This window comes from Odocoileus virginianus, chromosome 16 (assembly GCF_023699985.2).
Source record: "Odocoileus virginianus isolate 20LAN1187 ecotype Illinois chromosome 16, Ovbor_1.2, whole genome shotgun sequence".
In the NCBI taxonomy this organism is placed as follows: domain Eukaryota; kingdom Metazoa; phylum Chordata; class Mammalia; order Artiodactyla; family Cervidae; genus Odocoileus; species Odocoileus virginianus.
Window position 1 is genome coordinate 14,924,116 of NC_069689.1, and position 27,814 is coordinate 14,951,929.

Consider the following 27,814-nt stretch of genomic DNA (forward strand, 5'->3'; position numbering starts at 1 on the left):
AATGAACAATAAGTCATATGTATATATTTGACAGTATTTCCTTAAAGGAAGCCAGTCTATAAAATCTCTGATCATGCCACCATGTGATACTGTTTTCTTATCATATAGCTTGCACACTTAACTAACTCTCATGTAATCTTTCAAATACATATTTCATTTCTCACTGATACACTTATTATGTTTCCTTCCATAATCCTTTCCCTTCTTTCTGTATCTCTCATTTCATACAGCAGGTGATTAATAAATGCTTGTGAAACTGAATGAAATCAATACAAACTAAAATCTTATGGTCACAACAAACTGTGTATTTGTATCAAGCAAAAAAAGACCTTTATTTTTAAGTTGTGTATTTCCTTAAAAGTAAGGCTTTTGTCAGACATTTATACTCTGGAAAACATACAACAATTAAAAGTGCAAACAAACTGCATGGGACAACTTAAAGGGTATAACCTTAAAATTGTTAAATTTTATAAATTAGGCTTTAATAAATTGTATAAAGTATTTATTTAATTTAAAAAAGTCTGCTTTTCAAACACATAGGTACTTACTTCATTGTTACCCCCATTTCCATAAGACTCACATGAAAATAAAACACTTAATACAGAAAAAGAGGAAAAGGTCAAACTGAAAGGAGGAAAACCAAATGAAAGGAAGAAAAGAAAAGCCAGTTCACAGTATTTACTTCTGGACTCTCTTTCTGGTTTTTGAACCTTGAAGAGAAAACAAAGAGATTTAAATCATTAATCATTAATTTACAAAAGCACAATAACAGATATATAGGTATTTCCATATACAGTTACTAATATTTAAAATCTGGCTACGATAATTTGTGGAGATGAAATTCACACACCAATTTATAACTGTTAATACCCTGAGAATCTCATGGAAATTGTGTCATTTTTTTTAGTGCGCGTCAAAAGACATGCTAACAAAGTCTACCTTCTACTTTGAGGTCATATGAGAATGCATCCACTGGTAAAATATACCCCATTTACACTGGTCATGAACTATTTCTCCCCCAAATTTTTATTGCGCAATTTAAAACATTAACTCCTAACATAAATTATAGCAACGAGACAAATGTTCCTTGAGGGAAAGCACTGAGTTGCATATTATGGAAAGCCAGGAATTTTGCCTAGATGCGTTGCTTTTTAAAGCCTGCTCCCTTTACTCTTCAGGCAGGAGAGCAGTGGGCTATTCTGAAATGCGAAGTCTTGTCCACTAGGAATTAAGCAGATCCCAACCAAGTCGCCTTCTAAAAAAGTCACATCTGACAGCATCTACGTGCCTTTGGACAGCTCCTCGGCTGGGAGAAACCAGCGCTTCTTTACCCAGGGCACGCGGATCCGCCTCCCCAAGGAGACTGTTCCCCCACACCGGAGGCCACCTCCACCTCGAGCACAGCAGAGGCAAGGATGAGGCCGGCCGGATCGCAGCCGCCTGTGCTGGCGGGCGGAGCGTGCCTCCCGGGCCTCAGGGTTCCTTCCGCCAGGAGAGAGCGGCGGAACCGGGGTGAGGGCGGCGAGGGGCCCACAAGTGATCAATGAGTGCACTGAACAACAAAGAGATCAATACTTCTTTTCTGAAGTGAACAAAACATCCTTTGAATCTAGGATAAAATATCTACCACACATGTCTAATCACAGTTTCTAAAGGCTTTCTGATTATAGGTTTATTTAGGTACTTAATTGGAAGATCAGTTGTTTTTTTTTAATTTTTCCAGGTTCTAGTTTCTATTCAGTTGCCATACATTTCAATTCATGCAAACTTCAAACTTATATAAATGCCTTTTTTTTTCACCACCACTCATAGTGCTTACCCTACATACTATGGTGGGCTTAAGAGTTTTTTTCTTCAATTTTTGTGATACAACCTTCTTTTAAAAATATCCCATGGCAGATTTTTAGGTTTTTACTCTAACAACTTTGAAATTAATTTTGCATAGAAAACTGAGACTGCTGTCATTGTCTGAAACTGGCATAATAGAATACCACAAAATCAAGGTCAAAAGGAATGCATCTCCCTTTCAATAAAATCTGAATCTACTGCCACATTACAAAGGACACTAGAGTTAACAATTGTAACTACTTTCTCATTAATGTCCTAATTTGACATTCTACTCTTATTAAATACCACTGCTGCTTATCCCCATTCAATCTGAAGTTTTTCACTGCGACTAAAAATGCCATCACCACCTGGAATTTATTCTATAGTAAGTAGTATGCAACTTAAGACACCTTGCTACAGGTATCAATTCAAAATGTTTCCTAATAATCAATTCTGGCTGTTTCAGGAAAAAACCTATTTCTCCTCCAATTCCTTTAAAATATATACTCACTTTCTTAATATTTTACTATGGGTAAAAGGCCCAATCATAAGACTAATGTGTAAAATTTAGTATTTGAAAACTAAAATATACAAGACTGGGATACTCTTCATGATGCAGAAGGAAAAAAAAAGTGGGAAATTTCTTTGCAGGGTGCCTTAGAAATATCTCTTCCTTTACTAGACCATAGCTCTTCAAGGGGTAAACATGTCATGCTTTCCTCAAAGAACCCTCAGGAATAGTCCAAAATCCAAGGTACTTCAAAAATACCATCACCAAGAGTAGGCTGTTGAGTACTGTCTAGTGTATGAACAGTAGGGACAAAGTAGACAAGCCATAAATATCATGGCTATATTAACTAATTTTTAGTGCAATTCTGAAATATTGGCATGGTTTTGAAATGCCAGAATACATGTGGTTTTTTAAAGGTTTATCATTTTGTGGGGGAAAAAAATTACTTGCAGCAAATTACCAAATTTCCTCAATTGGTAAAAATTATGCCTTGCATAAAAATAAAAGGATTAGAGGCCTCTGTTCTTCCTGAAAACCACCCCATCACCCCTCTCTCTTTCTTCAAGAAAACCTACACAATACACATTTTGAAAGCTTTCAGAAAAGTGTTCTTACACAATAGACCCCCAGCTAGTCAAAATGAGTTTAGGTGTATCAAGAAAATTATACACATTTTTAAAATGGTCTAAATAGATATTAAAGGAAAGTTGCTCCCATTTTGCTAGGCACAGCATTCTGAAAGATCACACAGTGAGAAAAATCTCTTACCATATTGTAAACCATAAATTGTGTTTGAAAATAAAATTGTTAATGAAGAAACTGACATTTCTAAAGCAGCTGTTAGAGGTAACCATTCTTGAAACATGTTTCTGACACAAAATCTTAAAGCTCTAGAAACACAGAATTCACTGAATCGTATTATGTATTTCTTTTAAAAATTCAAATGTAATAATGAGCCTTCTCCTTCAAGTTACTTTAAATTGATGAATACAAATACATACATTTTCATGAACCCCTGGATGGTTTTTTTTCTTTGCAAGAAGCAAGAACATTTTACTATCTCAGGTAAAATTTCTCTCATTTATAAATATTTAGATAGCAAAATACCTTAACCAGCCTTATATTTTAATGGAGAAAGAGAATTACAATGGGAAAATAACAACATTTAATTAAAGCAATTCAGAGTTTATATGAATAAAAGAGAATCTATTATCTTCACTTTTTTAACATCAAAAAAAATCTGGGTTGTTCTTAAATTAGTTATGGAGTCTATTCTCTTTTGTCATTAATAAAACAAAGATACTAATATATTTTTTTTTACGGTAAAAAGCCATCAGTATAAGGACCTTAAATTAAAATTTTAGGTATAAAAAACACTTTTCATAATTACAGTCAAACTGAAAATCAGCAACAAAACAAATATCTCAAATGCTCATTAAGCAAAGTTCAGGGAACAAACGACCCTCAGGCATGAAGGGAGGCAGGAGGCTTCCCCAGGCACAGCTGGGAAATGGCTTCAGTCTACATGGGTATCAACCTTACTATAACAACGTAGGCCCTCTCCTAAACTAAAATAGCCCGTTTTAAATGTAAGGGATTTCTTTAGGTAAAAATATTGCTCAATTGTTATAAATGCTCCTTTATTTGGCTCCCAGTCACCATCATAGCTGTTGCCACTAGCCTCTGGCTGAGACATACTTCCATGTATTGCTCCCCGGGACTCCTCACTTCCTAGTAACAAAATGAACAAGACGGGAGGAGGGGGGAAAACAAAAACAGGAGGGAATGGAAGATGGCAGCAGCAAAGTGAGAGGCACTGTCTCAAAACCTTTAGCTTCCAGAGTGATGTTATACACTCCCTCTTCAGATATCTCAAGAATTCCCTTGGGTAAGTTCAGATAAACCTAAGGATGAACTATGCATAATGTACAATGAAGAAAATGATCGTAAAATCGGGGTGAAGGTGATTCTCTCTCAAAGTCAATTTTTGCCTTCCACAAACATGCATCAGTGCTGCTTGTCAAAGGGAAGGAAAAATACAGCACTGGCCTGGCTCTACAGGGCACTGACACTTTGATGACATTTTTCCCCAAAATAAGCCTTTCCTTTCGGAAATCAGAAACATTTCAGGGCCAACAAACTAATAAATAAAAGGCAGATAGAGAGGAGAGAGATTTGGGGGGGTGAAGAATGGTACTGTAGCCAGCTCTGAATCTCTCCTCACCGAGGCAAGTAAACCCTCTCATGAATCCTGGAACATTCCCCCTGTTTTCTAAGCCCCACAGGTGTGCCTGCACACCACAGGCTGGTCATTCACTAACCAGACCCAAGTCCAACCTCGTCTTGCCCTTTGCAGATGCTGCCTTGCTAAGTTCACTTCTGGAAGCCATGCTTGCAGTGCTCTCAGCACCAGTGTAGGAGCCACTGAAGAAATGACTTTATACCTTGCTTCCTGCTCCAAGAGCTTGGAAAAGTGACGATTCGAGGCTTTAATTCCTTGCAGCCCAACTTGCTGACAGAGAGTTGGCAGACTCTGTAGTAAGTCATGTACTAACCACCTGACCTGACATGCCCCTTCAAGCCCAGAGTTCTGTGGTTAAGTATGGAGAGATGGACAGACAGCAGCCAGAGAAATAAGTGTTCTGGTCTCCACGTCTACCCCTTTCTCAACATTCTGTCATGTAAATGCTCTGTGTCTTGGGCTCCATATCTGCAAAATGAGACCAACTCCTGGTCCCAAGTTCAGGATTACTGGAAATATGATGAGAATAAATAACACAATGCACGAACAAGGGACAATGTGATAGATGGTGTATAAGACCTTCTCTTACCTTTTTTAAATTCTACAATGAGAATGTCATGACCCAAACAGTTAACCCTTTATTCAGTGGGAAGAAATCTGTGTTTATTATATAAGAACTAATAGACCATTCAACTTACGGGTGTGTGTAGCCTCTTCAGTCTGTTTATCCGAGCATTCCATATCTTCAACACTACATTCTACACTTTGCTCAGCTTCTTTCTTTCTCTTCTTACATATAAAAAATAAAAGAAAGAAAAAGAAATGTGGCATAATGGTTAAATAATTATACAAGCTTACCAGATATTAGCATAGATGTATCTATACAGGATTGTGTGCACCAAAACATACAGGAGAATACACACAACTTCATGGGTGGGGGTTGCCTAAGGAAGGCGTAAGGGATGAAAGGAAATGCAGTTAAGAGAAACTTTACCTACACAGTTAGCCTGGGAGTGGACACATTTGCTATATCCTTTTTATGCTTCATGTAATTTATCATTGAAAGTCATGTTTTAGCCACCTGGACTGATTACACAGAAACCCTTTTTGAAAGCAAAGTGTTTTACAAATTTGATACCACGACGTGCTCAAGCCAATGATACTCACTTTCACCATCTTACACTGTGTGTGAGGGGTCAGGGGCGAGTAAATTAGCTTAATAGGAAAATATATACCTGGCCCGTGTATTGCATCAGTGGTTATACCCTATAAGTTGGACTTCCAATAAACGTGTTTTTTTTTTTTTTTAATAAGTTCAAGAGGGCCTTAAACCTTACTATAAAGGAAGAATCTTAAAAGTATACAGTGCTCCTAAAATCTCAGAAACAGGTTGGATTTTCTAATACTCTCTCAGGCCTTTCCTGTTTTCTATGTATTTTTCTAGTCAAGTGTTATTGATACTTAGGAGCTAATGCCTACATTCTGTCACCACCCATTCTTTCCAAATGTTCATGTAACTTATTTTTCTTACTTTCTATCACAACTATAGTTTCTAACTAGTTCAATACTGTGTAAAACATTTTAAAATTCTTTTCTTTTTTACTTTCTTAATCTTATTTTTTATTGAAATACAGTTAAGTTACAATATTGTGTTAGTTTCAGGTACACAGAAAGTGATCTGGTTATCTTTTTTAAATGGAGGAAAATTACAATGTTGTGGTGGTCTCTGTTGCACATCAACACGAATCAGTCATAATTATATACATTTTTTATTGTTTAGTCACTAAGTCACATTTGATTCTTCTGTGACCTCACGAACTGTAGCCCACCAGGCTCCTCTGCCCATGGGATTTTCCAGGAAAGAATACTGGAGTGGGTTGCCATTTCCTTTTCCAATCATATATATATATATATATATATATACATATATATACACACACACACATCCCCTCCCTAAAATTCGTAACATCTCTGTATGTAGGTATACCTATAGAAGGACATTAGTAACGAACCGAAAACTGTATTTTTCATACAGCTTTATCCCATGTAGTCTCAAATATAAATGTGTTGAAGTCCACATCAGAACTCAGAGCTTCTCTCGGCTTCCTAAAGTAAGTTTGTAGCATTTAGAAAATCATCTGATACCTCCCAAATTTCTTGGATCACAACATATCAATAGGTCCTCATTTATATTTTCCTAACAATTAGTTTTAAGCTAAACTTTGTTGAAAAAAGAATTTTCCCAGCTTTAGGCCATACTGTGTACACTCTGAAAGAATATAATGCCTGCTGACAGGACACGGTTCTTTTTCCTAATGGCAGCCTTGGGTTCTGTTCCACAGACAACTACACAGGAAAGCACAACTCTATTCAAACGACGTCATCTTAAAACCGCCCAGTGGTCAGAAGTGTTGTTATCTACGTATCACAATTAATACCACTGTTCCAAAACATGCTGAAGGTGGCTGTGGAAAGATGAGAACTCAGACATACCCGCCATGGTCCTGAAGAAAATGCGTCGCAAATATAAAAAGAATATCTTGACTAAACCTTAAGAAACTTTCAAAGTCATTCATTTAGCAGATTGGTATATGGAGGTATTGCTTCTCAAAAATAGCTGGAAGAGTGGCTGTAACGTCATATAACTGATGAGAGAAGGGGAGAGTGCCTTACATCCTTCTTTTTCCAAAGTGTTGCTTCATGATTACCATCTAAACCCTGCTGGGCTGAACAGATTGGTTCGATAATTACATACAATAACTGCAGTGGGCAGGTAACCCTCAGCTGGCACAGGGCAGCTCCCCTGTGAGAACTTCCATATGCAAACTGCACTGATGGAGTGCATTAGGTACCGCTCTCCTGCCGGAGCACAGGCCTGATTAACGCCAGCCAAGACTCCAAGGTTAGCATGTCAGCAGATTTGTGATGCATTAGGCAGGAATAAACACAGACACTTTTGTTCGTTCGGACCAAAATTAAGGAGGAATATTTCAGTACTATGTTGCTTTCCACATGGGAGAGAATGCATTTTCCAGTTTTAGGAGGGCAGATTTTTAAATGCTCATTATAAAGGGAGCTATCCAATACGTTCTACCCAAGAACCCAGTGCATTCATCTTGTTTTCAAGCTTATTTAATAAGTAGGAGCTTTCTTTATCCCCATGCAGGTAAATTACAGAGGGATGAAAATCAGACAGTATTCAACCAACAAAAGAAACACCTGTGTTTGAGCAGGATGCACTGGGGAAAGCACTGAATTTCATGAATCTACGCTCCATTTGGGTGTCTCATGCCCAACTCTTCTGACAATGCATAAAGTGAGGATGGAAAGGACCAACGGTCTACAGACTAAGACCAATTAATGCAACAACAACCTTCACATTAGAGAATATCTAAGTATGTTACTCATTTACAAGGCAATGAGTAAACTTCCTAATAGTGTGCTGCCAGCTTCTTTGTCCTGGTATCACCAAACGCTTCACTTTGTTACCTGACAGCACCCTGGGCTTCAGACAGGGCATTATTTGGTTTTCAGTGAACAGAAAGCAACTTCACAAAGTGCGCTGAGCTCTGACTTTGACATATTCCATATTAGGTCTCACAGGTCCCTTTCTTTATGTTTATAAACAAAACCAAAATATTTCAGGACATACAAGAGTAATTCATAAACTTAGGATAAAGCTTTCTTTTAATTCAGCATGGCTAAAATATCTTTTAAAAATTAGGTTTATTTCAAAGGGCATGAAGGCATACATTACACATTGTATTTCTGAAGTGCCTAGATATGCTAGGATAAAACTTAGTTAATTAGCAGCTTCTCACCTCTAATTTAAAAACAGGAAGACAAATCAGCTAGATGCATTGAACTGATAACTTACTAACAATCTAATTGAATGGAGACCAGTTACAGACTTAAAGCTGTTTTAAGGGAAAAGAGAAGAAAAGTCTTCAGAGACAAAAATCAAGGACCAATTCTTTGCACCCCAACTTAAACATCCGAAGATCACCTCTGAATACTTTCAGCAGCATCTAAGAGAAGCCAATCAGGTTCATGGTTACAGCAAAGGAGGTGCGTGCTCAAGGACTGTTGTTGGGCTCCCCCCCTTGTTACAAAAGTCGTAAATGTTTATTATATGGGACTTCCCTGGTGGCACAGTGGGTAAGAACCCACCTGCCAATGCAGGGGACACGGGTTTGATCCCTGGTTGGGGAGGATTCCACAAGCTGCAGAGCAACTAAGGCCATGTGCCACAACTACCGAGTCCGTGCTCTAGGGCCTGCGAGCCCCAACTACTGAGCCCGTCTGCTGCAACTACTAAAACCGCGTGCCTACAGACTATGCTCTGCAAGAGAGGCCATGACAGTGAGAAGCCAGGGCATCACAATTACAGAGCAGTCCCTGCTCGCTGCAACTAGAGGAAGTCCATGCACCGCGATGAAGACACAGCGCAATCAAATATAAACAATTTTTTAAAAATTACTGTTCCCTCCCTTCCTCACAGGAAACCATATTTTTAAAAAGTGTTTATTATATAAACTTAGAATGCCCAGCTTAAAATGTTTAAATGTTTGGTATTGCACATGTGTCAAAGAACTCTATACACAAACATGACACTGTAACACACAGTTAATCTTACTGGAATTCTTTGATGAAGCCCACTGAAATCATCAGGCAAATGTAGACCCTTTACAAATTACTATTATATTCCTTAATAGTAGCCAGAAATAGAATATTTGTTACTAGTGGTAACTAAAAGGAAAAAGACAGAATGTATCTTCTATGACCGTAAAGAAACCTATGTGCTGCACCACATTATTTATAAAACCAGTGGATCTTCGTTAAATTTCACTATCTAGGCAGAAAAAACTAAGGCTGGGACAGAAGAAAGCTGAGAGAACCTGTTCTGTATTTTGATCTGTTGGGGCTAAGACCATGAGGACTCAAGAGCTCGTGATTCTTATCAGAACTTTCTTCCACAGGACCAGACTTCCTCCCACAGGTCTTTTTAGAGTGACGTGATGGTTACCGATGGCGGTGCTTCCACTGTGACAGACCCCTTCCTGGAGAGCCAGCGAGCACTTACATTCGTGTGTCCCTGACCAGCCGCTGCCCACGCTGCTCTCCCACCCTGGACCCTCCTGGGGGCAAGAGCACCCGCCATCGTGCATGTTACACATGCGCAAGTACCCAGGGGTCTGCACCTGTTGAGCAACCAGTCCACTGCTACAATAAAAGCAAAGAGCTGACAATGCAAGCCCCTCAGAAACCATGTAAATGGACATTAAGTAATTACAGAAATGTTTTGAGAAAAAGTAGGAAAAGATCAGACATAATGGAAAAGAGAAGAGATGAAAAGATGGGAAGTGGGTAAGGCAATGAGTCAGTGACTTAAGTGAAGGGCAGATGAATTTAAAGAATGGTCTAAATGTTACAATACATCAAAGTGATTTATTATTTTAAATGAGTTTGTGTGTTAAAGGCTGTGATAAGTATAACACGTGCTACAATTTCCTTCCACGGTAACCCTGATTGTACTGGAAAAGAGGCAGGAACCCCATCATGTATTTTCTAGGCACCTACTGCATGCCAGGCTTCCCTGGTAGCTGAGCTGGTAAAGAATCCACCTATAATGCAGGAGATCCCAGTTTGATTCCTGGGTTGGGAAGACCCCCTGGAGAAGGGACAGGCTAACCATTTCAATATTCTTGGGCTTCCCTGGTGTCTCCGATGGTAAAGAATCTACTGCAATGTGGGAGACCTGGGTTTGATCTCTGGGTTGGGAAGATCCCCTGGAGGAAGGCATGGCAACCCATTTTAGTATCCTTGCCTGGAGAATCCCCAGACAGAGGAGCCTGGTGGGCTACAGTTCACGGGGTCACAAAGGATCGGACACGACTAAGCAACTAACACTTTCACTGATAAGAAAAATCATTTCAGAGTCCCATAAATGAGTCCAATGTAATCCCACATATATAGAATTTCACCCTGGGAAGTATTAATCCATTGATAAAATGACACAGGCAACACCACATGGTCAAACCCTGATTTTCCTTATATGGCTAACAAAATATGGAATATCTACGTCCTTCACCAGTTCAAGCTACCACACTTCTTATGCCAAGAAGAATGAAGCACTGCCTGTAATTATATGAAAATGGTGCAGCAAAGATCACTGATAACTCATGAGTTAGCAAATAAAACCAATGCATCTGTAAACTCTGTCAGAATAAATAAACAAGTGAAAACTTTGCATCTAGGTGGCAAACACACGTGATTGCAACACATTTTTTCGCAAAAATCACTTTCACAAAGTAGGCATAAATGTCCACTTGCTTGTCTGGAGCAAATATGTGTTACTTCTGAAGACCTAGAAACAAGCTGCTTTAGGGACCTACTATCATCCACGCTTCTAGAAAAAACACTGAGCCACTGAGCAGATAACGAGCTGAAAAACAAGCTGAATCTGATCACGTGATCTTCAGGAATATTACATGACTGAGAACTCACTCTCATCAAGTAATAATGGCAATCACAGCATGGCAAGATCTCCCAATATAAGCACTTTGAGAAACAGTAAATCCATCTTCCACAGTGTTGGCAACAAGGTCTTTTTGAGACTCTATCTTCACTCACATCACAAGCACCACAAATATGATCAAACTTGTGATCACTGAACAACTGAGAGTTGTATCCAGACGTTCAACAAGCAAAGGTCTAAAGACTAACGCATGATAGTACTCTCTCTTCTGTATTGGAATTAATATGACCTGAGGCTTCCATGACCTGTACCATTAATGTCAAAACCTCCAGCAAAGTCATGGTGTTTCAAGGGCAACTTACAGGGAGAGGCAAATGCATAGCTAGTTATGCTTTAACTGTCTTTACTATTTTATATCTAAAACCACTAGGAGATTTTCAAGTACCTTGAGTTCCTATGAGGAAAAAAACTATATAAATGCATAATAATAATAATTAATGGTTGTATGGCTCTGGACAATTCATCTAACTTCTGATTTTCACTTTCATCATTTGTAAGCAGATTTATCTCCTATCAGTGCTGTAAAGTACATGCAAAATAACGTAAAAGTACTGACAGACTGCAGAGTACTACATAAATGTTCAAAGGAGACCCAAGGTTGATATAACCAGCACTGAGCACTCTCAAGTCCACTGGGTGAATTTCAAACTAATTAAAAGCACAAGACTCTGAAGCTGTAATACTGCAAACTAAAGAGGCCAATATTTATAAAAATACATATTTCAATGAAAACCAAACCCTCTGTATGTACTGGTGGGCAATTAAACACTCTCAAGGCATTCATGAACAAGTTTCTTAATGATAAACCAGGCTGCATTAGAGTTCCAATTAAAAACAGACTGCCTGACCTCCCCCCAATACATCTATGCCACAACATTTCTAATCCCTAAACAACATGGGTGAATACAGAATCCTCTGACATCAGAAGTCCTCTGCTTTACATCAACTGCCTAGGTCCTTTAGTATCAATCAACAGCTTTAGGGAAGAAAGTTAACTTTAAACTCGCTAATTTAACCATTTTTAATATGAGTGAGTTATGGAGCTCCATTTTGGAACCTTTATTTCACAGCTATTATCATCTTGTCTTTGTTGCAAAATCAACTTCTACCCATTCCCCATCATTTACTATTCCAAACAATCAACTTGAACACACATACTCACCAAGTCAATGTAAGCCAGTCTTCATTCACATCTGTCCGATATACTTGATTGCATAAACTGAACTTTAATGATATATGATCTTAGTTCAAAAGGTGTTGAATGATTCAAATAAAAATTATTTCATTTTAATCTTTATTTTCTTGACTTGAGAAAATGTAGTCAATGAAACAACAGCATTAATGTTGCAGTTAATATTTACTGATTAATTTATCATGTGTTCAGCATTGTTCTAAGCACTTTCTAAATCTCATTTAATCCACACAACAATCTTTATGAGCAAGATAGGCAATATTATTATTTCCACAGAAAGATAACGTAAAAAACTCACCCCTTATTAAAAATAAATTCACACAAATGTTTAATATAATTACTAAAAACTAGTCATGATATCACAGAAAAATGGAATCTTGGTCTAATACTGTCTTTTGAGATCTAAGTTTTGAACATATCTTATAAGCATATCTGTTTATTACATCCAAAAATAAATCCCCTTACATACCATTCAAAGTAGTTACATGATGCCAAATTTCCTTTTCTATCTCTTCCATAAAAATCAAAACATGGCATGTATGAATAACTGTCTATGAATACAAACTGGTCATGAGGCTGATAAGTAAAGTCTTTTAGACTTAAATGCCCAATATCTGCTTTGTCTATTTGCAAAAGGAATGCTTTCCACACGGAAGCTACTAAGATACTCAAATTTTGGTTGGCAGTGGTTCTCAGCTATACCTGCACAAGATAATCACCTAAAATTCCTGAGGCCTACCTAGGTCCACTCCCATAGCTTTTGGTTTAATTGGTCTGGGGTGTAAGCCAGGCAGTGGAATTTTTAGAAGCTCCCAGGTGATTTTCTATGCAGTCAAGGAGGCCACTCCCTGCCTTTTCATTTCCATTAGAATCACCTGGAGTACCTGTGGTACGGTGCCCTCCCAGATCATAGCATGCAATACATTGCTGGAGATGCCACTGTGAAAGAAAACATGGTCCTCCCCTCAAAAAGAAAACCTATAAGGTAAACTGGAGGCTTAAAAAAAGATTTTAATGATTAAAGAAATGAGAAATGAAAATTTAAAAAAAAGAAATAACAAGGAAACTAGATAGCTAATAAGCAGAAAAATAATCATTATAGAATTTGTAAGTATATTAGAAATTTCAAAAACCACAGAGCTGACAACTAAATGACATGAAGAAAAGGCTGGGATGATTACAGATGATGCAAAAGAAATAGACCAAGAATTAAGTAAGCAGTTAGACATGGAAGATGCATATATTCTCTACACAGTCAGATGCAACTACAAACATCACTGAGGTAAGTGGAAGAACAACTAAATAAATATAGAGGTATACCATATTCATGGAACAGGAAAGAATATTGTGAAGATGTCAGTTTTTCCCAAAAGTCAATGCAATCTCAATCAAAATCCCAGAAGTACTTTTGTGGAAATTAGTAAAATTTATAGGTACAAAGGGCCAAAAATAGAAAGACAATTTCACAGAAGAACAAAGCTGTAGAACTTCACTATCAAGTACTACCACAAAGCAGTAGTCCAAGCAGTGTGCAGTGATACAGACAGAAGAGCAGGCCAGTGGCAGAGAACAGAGCGTCTCGACGCAGATTCAAACACGTGTGGCCATCTGAGAACCAGCTTCCTGCTCTGGGGACATGATGATCTTTTCAGTAAACGGTTCAGATCAGCTAGATACCCAGAGGGTAAACAAACACCAATTCACAGCATTCACAAAATCAAATTTTGTTAAATTACGGACCTAAGCAAAAAAGACAAAATTTCTTGACAAAATGATGATCGTGAAGTAAACAAAATCTTTCTAGACTAGAATACACAAAGCACTAGCCATAAGCAAATGCGCACACACAAAAAAACCCCTGATAAATTAGGCTTCATTCAAGTTAAGAACGTCTGTTCATCAAAAGATGTTAAGAGATATTAAGAGAGTGAAAAGAAAAACCACAGACTGTAAAAAAATGTGCAATATGTATATTGAGTATATACAAAGTACTTAACTCGGCAAATCAAAGAAAAGCAGACAACCAAGACATATTTTAATAGACCTGAAATGCACTTCACAAAAAATAAGGTTCATCAAGACTGATGTGCACATGAAAAGGTGTTCAAAATCAATATTCCCAAGGATATTAAATTAAAACCATAAAGAAATACTAGGAAACATCTACCAAAGCAGATAAAATTAACAGAATGCAATTACTAGTGTCAGTGAGCATCTGAGACCCTCCCAAACTGCTGGTGGCGGAGCAGAGTGGACAGAGCCCGGGCAGGATCTGCTAAAGCTATACTAAGCATACATAGCCCTACGCCCTGGTAACTCTACTATGTACACACCCAACTTGCATAAATTATATGTGTTTCCTAAAAGAATTTATGAGTGTTTTTAACAGTATAACTGCAAACACCAAAAAATGGAAACAATGCATACATCCATGAACAGCAGAAGAAACAAATGAATCATCATACAGTCATATAACACAGTACTATACAGGAACAAAAACCAAAAAGGCTTTTGCCACTTGCAACAGCACAGAAATTCGAAATACAAATGAATCAAAGACTCAAAAGTATACAAAACATATGGTGCTACTGCTAAGTTTTTTAAAATAGCAAAATGAATTCACAATGTTAGAAGTCATAATGTTGGTTATTCTTAATGAAGGGGTACATGGCTGAGAGAGATTTTAATGAATGATCCACATCTTGATTTAGGGGACATTTAAATGCATGTGTTCACCTTTGTGAAGTTCAAATTTCTTACTTATTTGTGCACTGTGCTGCACAGATAGGGCTTCCCTTGTGGCTCAGCTAGAAAAGAAACCACCCGCAATGTGAGAGACCTGGGTTCGATCCCTGAGTTGTAAAGATCCTCTGGAGAAGGGAAAGGCTACCCACTCCAGTATTCTGGCCTGGAGAATTCCATGGACTGTACAGTCCATGCAGTCACAAAAAGTCAGATACGACTGAATGACTTTCACTGCACAGATATCATAATCTCACTTATTTTAATGGATTTTAAAAAAATTAGGGACAAAGATACTTGACAAAATCCAAATAAGACAATATTCAAAGTAAAGAAGTCAATAATGAGATTTATTGATATAATGGGATTTATTGATTTATCAAGGACAGAAATGGTATGGACCTAAGAGAAGCAAAAGATATTAAGAAGAGGTGGCAAGAATACACAGAAGAACTATACAAAAAAGATCTTAATGACCCAGATAACCACGACAGTGTGATCACTCACCTAGAGCCAGACCAGACATCTTGGAGTGCGAAGTCAAATGGGCCTTAGGAAATATCACGATGAACAAAGCTAGGGAAGGTTATGGAATTCCAGTTGAGCTATTTCACATCCTAAAAGGTGATGCTGTGAAAGTGCTGCACACAATATGCCAGCAAATTTGGAAAACTCAGCAGGGGCCACAGCACAGAAAAGGTCAGTTTTCATTCCAATCCCAAAGAAGGGCAATGCCAATGAATGTTCAAACTACTGTACAAATGCACTCATTTCACACGCCAGCAAAGTAATGTTCAAAATTCATCAAGCTAGGCTTCAACAGTACATGAACTGAGAACTTTCAGATGTGAAAGCTGGATTTAGAAAAAACAGAGGAAACAGAGATCAAATTGCCAACATCCATTGGATCAGAGAAAAAGCAGAGAAAGAAAAAGCAGAGAATTCCAGCAGAATATCTACTTCATTGACTATGCTAAAGCCTTTGACTGTGTGGATCACAACAAACTGGAAAATTCTTAGAGATGGGAATACCAGACCATGCGACCTACCTCCTGAGAAATCTGGATTCAGGTCAAGAAGCAATAGTTAGAACTGGACATGGAACAACAAATGGTTCCAAATCAGGAAAGGAGTATGTCAAGGCTGTATATTGTCACCCTGTTTATTTAACTTATATGCAAAGTACATCATGAGAAATGCTGGACTGGATGAAGCACAAGCTGGAATCAAGATTGCTGGGAGAAATATCAATAACCTCAGATATGCAGATGACACCACTCTTATGGCAGAAAGTGAAGAAAGGAGGCTCTTTAGCCTCCTGATGAAAGAGAAGAATGAAAAAGTGGCTTAAAACTCGACATTCAGAAAACTAGGATCACGGCATCCGGTCGCATCACTTCATGGCAAATAGATTGGGAAACCATGGAAACGGTGACAGACTTTATTTTCCTGGGCTTCCAAATCACTGCAGATGGTGACTGCACCCTTGAAATGAAAAGACACTTGCTCCTTGGAAGAAAAGCTATCAGAACAAACCTAGACAGCATATTAAAGAGCCGAGACCTTACTTTGCTGACAAAGGTCCATCTAGTCAAAGCTATGGTTTTTCCAGTAGTCATGTATGGATGTGAGAGTTGGACCATAAAGAAGGCTGAGCACTGAAGAATTGATGCTTTTGAACTGTGGTGTTGGAGAAGACTCTTGAGAGTCCCTTGAACAGCAAGGAGATTAAATCAGTCAATCCTAGAGAAAATCATTCCTGAATATTCACTGGAAAGACTGAAGCTGAAATTGAAGCTCCAATACTTTGGCCACCTGATGTGAAGAACTGACTCCTTAGAAAAGACCCTGGCGCTGAAAAAACTGAAGGCATCAGGAGAAGGAGACAACAGAGGATGAGGTGGTTGGATGGCATCACCGACTGAATGGACTTGAGTTTGAGCAAGGTCTGGGAGTTGGTGATGGACAGGGAAGTCTGGCGTGCTGCCGTCTATGGGGTTGCAAAGAGCTGGACATGACTCAGTGACTGAACTGAACTGAATGGCATTTATAGGAAAAGGAATTCTTAGTAAACACCAAATCCATTTAGATATAGATTTAAGAGCAAACTACCATTAAAAAACAAAGAAATGTGTCAACTGCAACAATCTAAATTTATATAGTTAAAATACAGTTTCTGCTATTCGTCTGCCTACAATGCGGGAGACCCGGGTTCAATCCCTGGGTCAGGAAGATCTCCTGGAGAAGGAAATGGCAACCCTCTCCAGCATCCTTGCCTGGAAAATCCCATGGATGGAGATGCCTGGTAGGCCCCAGTTCATGGGGTCGCAAAGAGTCAGACACAACTGAGCAACTTCACTTTCTGCTATTCTATCATACAAAAATAGCTAGACAGACCTTCACCAAATTTAGATGGTATATTTGGAGCAATCTGACTTCAATTATAGGCTACACGGTGTAAATTTAATGATGCTGAGGTGTGGTCACCTCAAAGAGACAGGAAGTTGTCCACCAGAGCAGCTGCAGACCACTGATGGGAGCTTGAAGACCTTTTTTTGCTCTTGTTCAGTTCTCCGTATCATGTTCCAGGCTGAGTGCCAGCAGGAATTTATTTATTATTTCTTTAACAATGGTTAATGATTTTTCAGAGGAACTATGGAAAGGTCAACTAGCATAACATAACTTAGAAAAACAAAAAATTGGAAACTAGAAAAAAAGGGTACTTGGACATCACATACAGGGAGCAACAATATATATTGCTTGGAAAAAAAAAAAAATACAAATTGCAGGGCCATGCTCTAGACCTAGTCAGCAGATCTCCAGGGATGAGACTCAAGAGATTCTAATGAACAGCTCTTTTCGTTGGCTTGGGCGAGCAACTTAATCAAAACCTTATAAAAAAAATAGCTAATGGACGTATTAATGTCTTTTAACTTGCTGAGTTCTTTCCAGTAAATTAAGCTGTTCTTAACCCAGATGGGACAGGGAGAAATTCTTTAAGGACAGAACTACATGTTATTGATCCCTGTAGCCCCGGGGACCTAGCCTAGATCAGGTACATAAATTAGACCTTAGACATAATTGCTGAACAGTGATTTAAGAGTACACAGTGAATCCAATAACTGTTGGAACTATACCGACAGATTTTAAGTGTCAAGTTCTAGTCAACAGTTGAAATCTTTGGCTGCAGTACTTTTTAAGGAGAAACTAATACTTAGTATCTTTCTACTTCAGCTTTATGTCAAACCCAAATTCTGTACTTTAAATAATACCCTTAGGTTACTGAGACCAAAAACAGTTTCAAGTGGATACATTCATATTTCACTAGTTTCCAAATACACTGTACCACCATCAAGCATGGCTGTAAAAAACTAGATAGAAGCCTTGCTTCATTTCACTGCTGATCAATTCTTACAGTTTTTGTTTTTTTTTTTTTAAAACCCTTATCTCTTAGGAATATAAAGAGAAATATACATAGAATTGGTTAAACCCATCCCTTTCAGAGATTTGAATGTCCTAAATACAAAGAATGTACACTTTTATTTAAGTTTTTAAAAAAACTATGACAGAGGAAAAGAATAAATAAATATGGAATTATAAGCATAAAGCTTCCATGACGAAGCATTATGCTCAACTCTGAAATTCTCTGAAATTCTGAAAACCAAAGCAAAAAAAGAAAAGAGGAATTTCAACTAAATACACATTCCTAAAAAAAGAGATGGAATATACTAATTTCTCAGAGAAGAAAGCTTTCTCTTGTTGGAAGTCCTCAGACTCAAAAGTTGGATGAAGCTTTGCTTTTATCTGTTTTAGATGTGGTATATTTACAATTTATTTGAAGAAAGTGTTCTGATGCTTAAAAACAAAAACTAACTCTTTAACTTTACAAATAAAAAAAAAAAAGGCTAACAAAATCAACAATTAATCTACAGTTAAATGCCTAATAAGCAGCTTCAGGATCTTACCTAATCTTAACTTTGATTAATTTCTTTTTAATACAAAAACAGTCCGGTGCCAGTTCTGAGGTGGGGGGGTGGGGGAAGGCAGCAAACCAATGAAGGAAACCTAGCAGTTCAGCTTTTTATTCATGTTCTTCCCCTAAATGAAGCTTTATACATGTAGGGGATGATCTAACAAGAAATTTCCAGCTTTCTGAACTATCCAAGGACACAAGAGAATTATAAGGTCACAGATGTTAGCTCTGCAGCAGACTGACCTATTCAGCTGTAAAGTCAGCCAACCTGGGGAAACGAAATTTTCTCCAGCATGTAGTTACAAACAACAGTGATTTGCAAAGGGAAGGGAGATGGCACTGGACAAGTTCTCAGGACAACAGAGATCTTTATTTTTCAATCAGCAAAATTTTAGAGCAAAACACTACAGAAGCCAGCTATAAATATTAATGCACAAAAATCTGTCCTGAGCAAGATGTGAGCTGTATATTTATACATATATGCAAATTCTAAGTTTACCACCTTCCTGAAAAATTCCACTCAGCCTTCAATTTATCCTCTTCACATAAAACTGGATATGGTTTTCCTCGTGGTCGTTGACCACAAAAATGGAGTAGGTACAATTAAGACAAAATTTATGAAAGCAAGAAGATGTATACATAGATGCATATGTATAATTCCAGATTCTGTGATGAAATTATAAAGAAATCTACTATTAGCCAAAAAAGTCAAATTGATGATCCAATTTCAAAATTCCTATCTCCTCTGTAAATTAAAAAAATTATGAAAAACTTAATATGCTGCTTATTTTAAAGGGAGAAAATCTGTTTTTAACTCTTTATCTCATAGTTTGCAATATGAGTATTCCAAAAAAATCCACTGGAATTTACAGTTAATGACAAAAGTCAATAATGTAAAAACATCTTTTTCTTCTAAAAGTAGTCTTCCTTTTTCATATAAAAGTAACTAACACAATTTCAGATTAAAAAAGGACAAAGTTAATAAATAATTATTAAAAATAACCAGTAAGATAATGCATACCTTAACATCTAAATTTTAAAGTGATACCAGAGGTTATCTACAAGTCTGTACAACACTGCTAAGTTGCTTCAGTCGTGTCTGACTCTTTGCAACCTCAAGGACTGTAGCCTGCCAGGCTCCTCTATCCATGGGCTTCTCCAGGCAAGAATACTGGCATGGGTTGCCATTTCGTTCTCCAATTAAAATTAACAATACTTCTACCATAGGTTTATTATTTAACATTTCTTTCCAAAAAATTAATCCTCTTATATACATATACACAGCTTTATGAAGTGACATTTCTGTAAAGAGCAAAATAATGTTCAAATGGGAAATATACCACACCAACAGATAAGGAAACTTTCAAATGTAATTTTCAAATGCTAATTTTTCAAAACCAATTTTTAAATAGCAAATACTGGGACCACACCAATGAACAAGGAAAAAGTGAAACATGGCGTCAACCAAAAGCAGTGACACGGCAGAAAAGGACAGACAGTATGTGAATTGAACGCCCCCCCCCTCAAATTCCCCTGCTAGATATTAGTTTCCCAAGTTAGAATTTTTTAGGGAATTTCTTAACTTGCTACAGGACGTAAGAAATACTCATTTTTCTAAAACCCTCTATGTATTTTTCGATATCATAGAGTTTGCTTTTATGTAATGATGATAAATATTTAACTGCAGAGCAATCTGCTATTTTCTTTACTGAGCTACTGATTTACTTGCCTATATTTGTTGCAAACAGTTACAGGAAACCCAAAGGAAAATTCAATAACAAAACGCACCTTTGCCACTGGTTTTGTTCTCAAACTTCCATTCTCCACAACAGTGAGGTCCAGCTTGCCATCATCCTTGCTTCCTATAGCTTTCAGTCCTTGCAAAAGAATATCTCGTAGCTTTTGATAAAGAGGTTTTTCAACATAATCCAGTAACTTCACTGTTTCCATGTACTTAGCAATTTCATCTAAAAGAATGACAATTATTTTCTAGTTTTTATCATAAATACAACATACTTATCTCTTCTAAGAAAATGATCCACAACTACAGTAACATTAGAATGCAAATATATAGCTTGTTAAATATGTCTTTCTATCACGTCTTCATTGAAAGTATGCTTTTCAATTGAATTTCAGGAATTGTCAGATAAGTCAAATAAAAAAACGTATTTTTAGATACAGTGCAAAAAACATCTTTTAATTGTGACAGTAAGAAAGAAGACAAGCTTAAAATTTTAATATATGTAAAAATAATTACTAATATAATTTTAAAACTACTTTTTAAAAGGACCTAGAATAAATATTATGAAGTAAAATGTGCTGAAGTACAATAAATATCATAGCCAGAATTTTTTTTTTTTTTTTTTTTGCCACAGAAGCCATTAGTTCTAGAGAATACAACTGCATTTTTTGGGTAAATGAAAAATGAAACACGAAAAACAGGTGAGAAACACAAGCAAGGCCTGGTTGTCCCATAAAACAGAAAAAACAACTTGTGAATGATAAAAGGTCTACTGTACACTGAGGCAGAACCAAACCCATAAAAAGAAATCTTACTAGTCAAGATCAACACCTCTCAACACCCATCTAAAAATCCATCTTTGGGTTAATAACTCATATGTGTATATGCCCAGTACAACCTTTCCACCTACCTCCAGACTTGTATATCCACTGACTTCCACTGACTCATATACTGGCTCTGTAACTGGCATCTCACATCCCAACCAAATCCAAACTCCTGACCAACCCCTAAAACCTGCTCACCCTGCGGTTTTCTCTGTCTCAATTATAGAAAATCCCATTCTCCCAGATCCTCAAATCCTCTTCCCACATCCAATAAATCAAGAGATCATGTCAATGCTACACACACATTCATTCATTCAGACATTTTAAGTATCCACCACATGTCACGCATGATTCTAAATACTTGGGTACCTGAGAAAAAAGAAACGAAAAACCTTCCTTTCAACTTTCTTAATCTGATAAAGGGGATCTACAGAAAACCTAAAGCAAACGTCACCAAGTGTAGTAAAATACTGAAGACCTCCCTTCTGAGAGAAGCGAACAGCAAGGACGTCCATCTGTACCATTCCTGTGCTGCCTGAAAGTCCTGCAGTTTTCAGCTGGTCCAGTAAGGCAAGGAAACAGACAGCAGGCACTGAGTGGAATGGAGGATGTAGAAGTTTATTCACAGACACTCGAGTGTCTGCAGCAAATCCTAAGAAATCTACCAAAAAACTTCTAACCAGTGTGTAAATTTAACAAGATCACAGAATATAAAGTATTTAAAAACCTATTTTTCTTCTATACACCAGCAACAAGCAATTAGTAAAGTAATAAAAACATATCACATACAATAGCATCAAAAAGCATCAAATACCTACAAACAAATATCATGAAAGATGGGCAAGATTTTTTTCCAAATGAAAACTATAAAACACAGGTGAGAGAAACTGACACCAAATTAAATGGAAGCTATAAAGTATCAATTGTATAAAGATGCTAATGCTCCCCAATTAGTCCACAGAGTCCCTGCGATCCCACTCAAGATTTCAGCACATTGCAGAGGGAGAGGATATGTGTGGAACTGACAGGTGATTCTAAAATGTACAAATATACAAAGGATCAAGCAAAACAGCAAAGTCAAGTTTAAAGAAGTAAAAGTGCCAGAGAACTTAAACTACCAGATAAAACTATAGTAATTAAGACAGTGTGGCCCAAGAACAGAAAAAAAAAAAAAAAAAACAACTATGAAAGAGCCCAGAAACAGACTCACAGATCCGCACATGACTGAACACAAAGGGGGCATCACAGAGCAAGGCTGGTCTTTTCAAGAAAGGCCACTGTTAACTATGTGAGGTGATAGGGGTGTTAAATCAGGTTCATCTTAGTAATCACTCGCCAGTTTACATGTACAGGCAGATCTTGGAAGACATCGCAGGTTAGCTCAAGACTGCCGCAATTAAGCAAGTATCACAATAAAGCAAGTCATGTTACCTTTTCTGGTTTCCCAGTGCACAGAAAAGTTATGTCTATGCTATACTGCACTCTGTATACTGCTATACTGTATGTGTGAAATAACACAATGTCTAAAAAAATGTGCATACCTTAATTAAAAAAACACTTTATTGCTAAAAAGTGCCCACCATTATCTGAGCCTTCAGTGACTCATAATTTTTTGCAATAATATCACTGATCACAAATCACCATAAGAAGTATAATAATGAAAAAGTTTAAAATATTGTAGGAGTTACCACAATGTTTGACACAGACAGGAAGTGAGCAAATGCTGTTGGAAAAAACGGCACCAACAGATTTACTCAACATAGGTTGCCACAAACCTTCAATTAGTAAAAAGAAACACATCTGCAAAGTGCAGTAAATAGTGAATCTCTATAAAATGAGGTATGCCTACATAGCAAATCACCACATTATAGAATTATATTTGTCAGTTATTCCTCAATAAAGTTAAAAAATAAAAACATTTAAGAAATGTAAGAATGGGAATGAATTTCACAAATGCAGTATTGAATGAAAGAAAAAGCAAGCCACCAGAAACTAGAACATTAAAAATCCCTGCCCTCGTGAAATTATCTGCTTTGTTCACTCTGTGGTTCTATTTCCATACAGTCCAAAGAGAAACCCTTGATGCTGGAAGTCGTGGCAGAGAGTCATTAGGCCAGAGGCAGAGGCCGGTGACTGGAAGAAGGCTCCAGGGAGCGAATCTGGAAAAGCTGTAACATTCCATTTCCAGATGCGGTCGACAGGTTGCAAATTTAAACAGCTTAAGCTCATGGTAGACCTCCCTGAAAAGGAGACAACTGAGCCAAGGCTTGAAAAGACTTCTAAATATATCCAAACTGACCGCTGCTCACACCTGCACTGCTACTTCCCTTGCTCGGATCATGGCAGGAGGCTCCTAACTGGCTCCTGTTTGCACCCAGCCTTGCCTCCTTAGCAGTCGATCTTCAAGACAGGAGCTGGAGAGAGTTCCTTTAAAGACAGACAATTCACGTCCCTCCTTTCCTCCACACTTCACGCGCTCTTGCTCAAAGTAAAAGCCAAAGCCCATGATGGCCTAGAAGCAGGCATCACCAGGCACTCATGTTCCTTCCACATGGACACGTTCTTCCCCAGAGCTCACCCCCTGTCTCCTTCCCACAGCTGCTCAAATAGACCTCCACAGGAAGACCATCCCAGGCCACCCGATTTACAGCAACAATCCACCCCATCCCTTCAATTCTATTTCCTGTGTTTTTCGTTTTTGCCACAGTACTAACCATGCAATAAACTGTGAAATTTACTCACCTGTTTATTGTCTACCTTTCCCAACTAGAGTTTCACGAGGACAGGAGATTTTATTTATTTTGTTCACTGATGTATCCCTAGTGCCTAGAAGAGTCTGAGGCACAAAATAAAGCCTCAACTAGGAAAACAGTGGCATTACTGAATGAAATTTGGTTCCTTGACTGAAAGCACTGAATACCCACTAAGGCCCACCCGTGGAAAGGCCTACGCGAGCAGGCCCCAGTGAGATGGTTACCCAACAATACCAAAGCTCTTATATGAAGGGTTGTCAGTCTACGGACCTCAGGATGTTTTTCCTCTCAGAAAACAAAATCCTTATGAACACTAAAGAAGCCTTTTCTTACCTGGCTTGTTTTTCTCAGGAAAACATTTGTCCATCAAACTTGCAATATTTTCTCTGTATCTGTTAAAAATTAAAGAACAAGTCATTGTTTGATGCTTGATACCATGGAAAGTCATTAATACTTAATACCAGTAAATAGCACATTAAGCAGCACTGTGCTACATCCCAAATACACTTACGAACATTCTTCTAAAATAAATTCAGCAAAAAGAAATCCAAGGAATCTTACTGTTAAAGAAGTACTTTCTTATCTCTACATTAGTGTCAGTTAAAGCTATAGTCCTTGTGAAGAAGTTCTGACCAAACATCTGCCTCATCATTTTGCCCAAAATAATTTACTGTAAGTTTTCCTTTACCTAATTTTGGAATCTCTGACGTAATTAGGATCTCTCAAATTATCCTCCCATGGCAGATGGCCACTAAGCCACTGGATCATGCAATAACCAAGGATTTCCAAGTCACCACGTCTTGACGGGGCTGTGAAGCAAAAGAAGAGGATTCAGCACAGCGAAATGATGTTTAGGGCAGAATTTCAGGTTCATCTAAAGCAATAAGATAAGAGTCAACTCTAAGTCTTCTTTTTCATCAGACAATCTTGACTCCATTTTGAAAAAAAGCACTGAATACTGGGCAATATCGAAAGAACTCATTTACCTCTAGCTAATAATTTACTTAATAACCCAAAATGGCAAAACTCTACAGTTTCAAACTGAGACTACTAGTCTACGAAATAAATTATAAAGCAATGATACATTTAATAGTGCCCTTGGAAAATGTGAAGATATTAAAAATGCCACAAGCTATTAAGAGGCCCAGAGAACTGGGGGTTTTAGCTCCTCCAGTGTTGGACACAGCAAAAAAAAAAAAAAAAATAAAGAAACGACGGCTGAAGAAACAGGCCAGCTGAATGGGTGACAAAGTAAGTCTACTGGTGACAAAGTCGCAGCTGCCTAAGAAATCACAGACCTTTACGGGGGAAGGCCCTAGCATTCCAATTCAGCTAAAGAAAAGCAAAAGCAGCCTCACGGCAGCTGACTAAACTACTTCTGCCACCAACACGCCATGACCTCTGAAGGGTGAGGGGAAGACGGGGAGAACACAGGCGCCCTGCTCCTCAGACGCAGGCGCCTAAGCGCTCCCTTGCTCCCCGCCCGATCCTGCCTCCTCAGTCTGACCCGCCCGCTTATCTCCTGACGCGGATGAAGAGCCAGGCCTGAGCTCAGCGGAAAGCACTGGGGCCGCAGCTCCAGCGCAGCTGCCTCCGACCTACCCACACCGTTGTGCGCATCGATGCTGGTGAATTCAATCGTGCCGTCGTGACATCTTTTGGGGTCTTCTTTGTATTCTTTATGAGCGCCTTCCGGGCAGTATCGATAAGCAAGGCCATAGTCTACCAAGTACACCTGTAGACGCCCAAGCACCAAGACAGATTAAAGCCTGTAAAGCTCAGAACGAGAACACTGTCGCCGGAGGGCAGATCCACCCACAAGCCACACTACACAGCCCGCGCAAGTCTGGTCCAGCAAGCGAACACCACCAGGTACTTAAGCCTCAGTGCCGTTTATTTAAAGAAAAACACTGAATGACCATGTAGCTACAGTGCAGATAATACCACCTGACTCCCTTACGCAAGTAGGCGCTTTACTCGTAATAATCTTGTCTCCTCCATTAGAGCACGGATCATAAATCATACACTTTTTCTCATGGCATCAAAAGCGAAGCTGAGCGGAGTAGACCATCAATACTGGCCGCGGAGCACCTGCCACACTGCGAGCAGGCGCTAACTCAGCGGACACGCCGCGTGCTAGTTCTTCCTCTTTACTCGTAGGGTGATCAAGTGTCAACTCACTTCATAAAAATAGTTTCAAGATTATAACAATGACCTGAAGAACTTTTAGATGAGGCTCCTAAGTACATTTAAATATTATATGTTAAAGTCAAGTCTTCATAATTAAAACTAAATTTTAATATAATGCATACACACATCTATGGGCATGTACATGTACATCTGATTAGCATACAAAGCTAATAAATTTGGCTTTACTCTGTTCCAGAGCCACATATTACATCTCCAACTCCGGGTAACTGTCTCGCAGATGTATGCATCTGGTCACAGGAGGGAAGTGAAGTAAAAATATGAGTCTGGATTGAGCACATACATCTAACACTAAAAAAATTATCCCATCCAAAGCATATGCCCAAAGGACAACCAAGCTGCAAAAATATTTCCACCTGAACAAAAGGCAGCATGTTTCAGTCAACTGTAAAAAGAAATTATATTTTTATTTATCATATAAGTCTGGTCGACTTCAATTAACGGAATCCTTACCATTCAGGTTCTTAGCTGTGTATTGTTTGTGTGCTTGCTTATTTTTAACCTAAATGCAAATAAAGTAAGTTGGTTGGGAATCCTGTGGCTGCCTTTAGGATTGCTCCATTAGCCTGCTCTAACCAGCAACTTCCTTCTGGGGAACCTACAGAGGTCCTTACAGCCACCGTAACAGAGAGAGGGAAGGGGAGGATGGGAAAAGAAAGGGGAGCCAAAGGAGAAAGGGGAAGCTGAGCAAGGGGGAGTCAAAGTCAGGCCTAAGACAAGGAAGAAATAAGTACAGTATGTTGACTTAACAAACCTAAAATACCTAAGTATCCCTTTCTTATATAAGCTCAAGTTAAGAAGTGAGACATACCTAAAATGGATTAAATACAGAGGCCCAACTATGACTTCAACTAAACCTGACTCTTACCAAAATCATGGAGTCAGCTTCAAGAAAATTATAAACCCCTCTAACTCCAATTAAATTGAGCCAAATACAGGTATAACAACACCAGCTTTTCTCTTTTCCTTAAAAAATGAAAATTACAAAGTGAATGTAATAAGCTTAAAAAATGCATATTTGAATTCCAAACCCTATACAAATTTAGACAGCTAAGATATTTCTGTAAACCAATTGATTTCAATAATCAACATGTTAAAGACCAAATTTTCCAAGTAACAGAACACTTACATTTGATGGATTTCTTGAACAAAGGAAATAAAAAAAATGACAAAGCAGACAGGCAAACGTAATTCATTGATGCACTATGTAATTTTAGGCTCCCACCCCCAAACAGCTATTTGAAATTCATTTTGTATCACAAG

General features: G+C 38.1%; 1 protein-coding gene across 9 annotated transcripts in view; it reads right to left on the minus strand.

Moving 5' to 3' along the window:
• Nucleotides 1-307: 307 nt before the first annotated feature.
• VRK1 (VRK serine/threonine kinase 1) overlaps nt 308-27,814 on the minus strand; it is an 86,302-nt gene continuing 58,795 nt past the window's right edge. For 8 of the 9 annotated variants that reach the window (XM_020899110.2, XM_020899105.2, XM_020899108.2 and 5 more), the window contains 6 exons: nt 25,946-26,078; nt 25,032-25,152; nt 24,677-24,735; nt 20,814-20,992; nt 5,279-5,369; nt 308-710 (listed from right to left, as the gene is read on the minus strand). In XM_020899110.2, coding sequence (XP_020754769.2) covers nt 679-710; nt 5,279-5,369; nt 20,814-20,992; nt 24,677-24,735; nt 25,032-25,152; nt 25,946-26,078 — 615 coding nt within the window. In that variant the 3' untranslated portion in view covers nt 308-678. The remainder of the gene's footprint in view (nt 711-5,278; nt 5,370-20,813; nt 20,993-24,676; nt 24,736-25,031; nt 25,153-25,945; nt 26,079-27,814) is intronic. The other variant, XM_070477865.1, reaches the window with a different exon arrangement.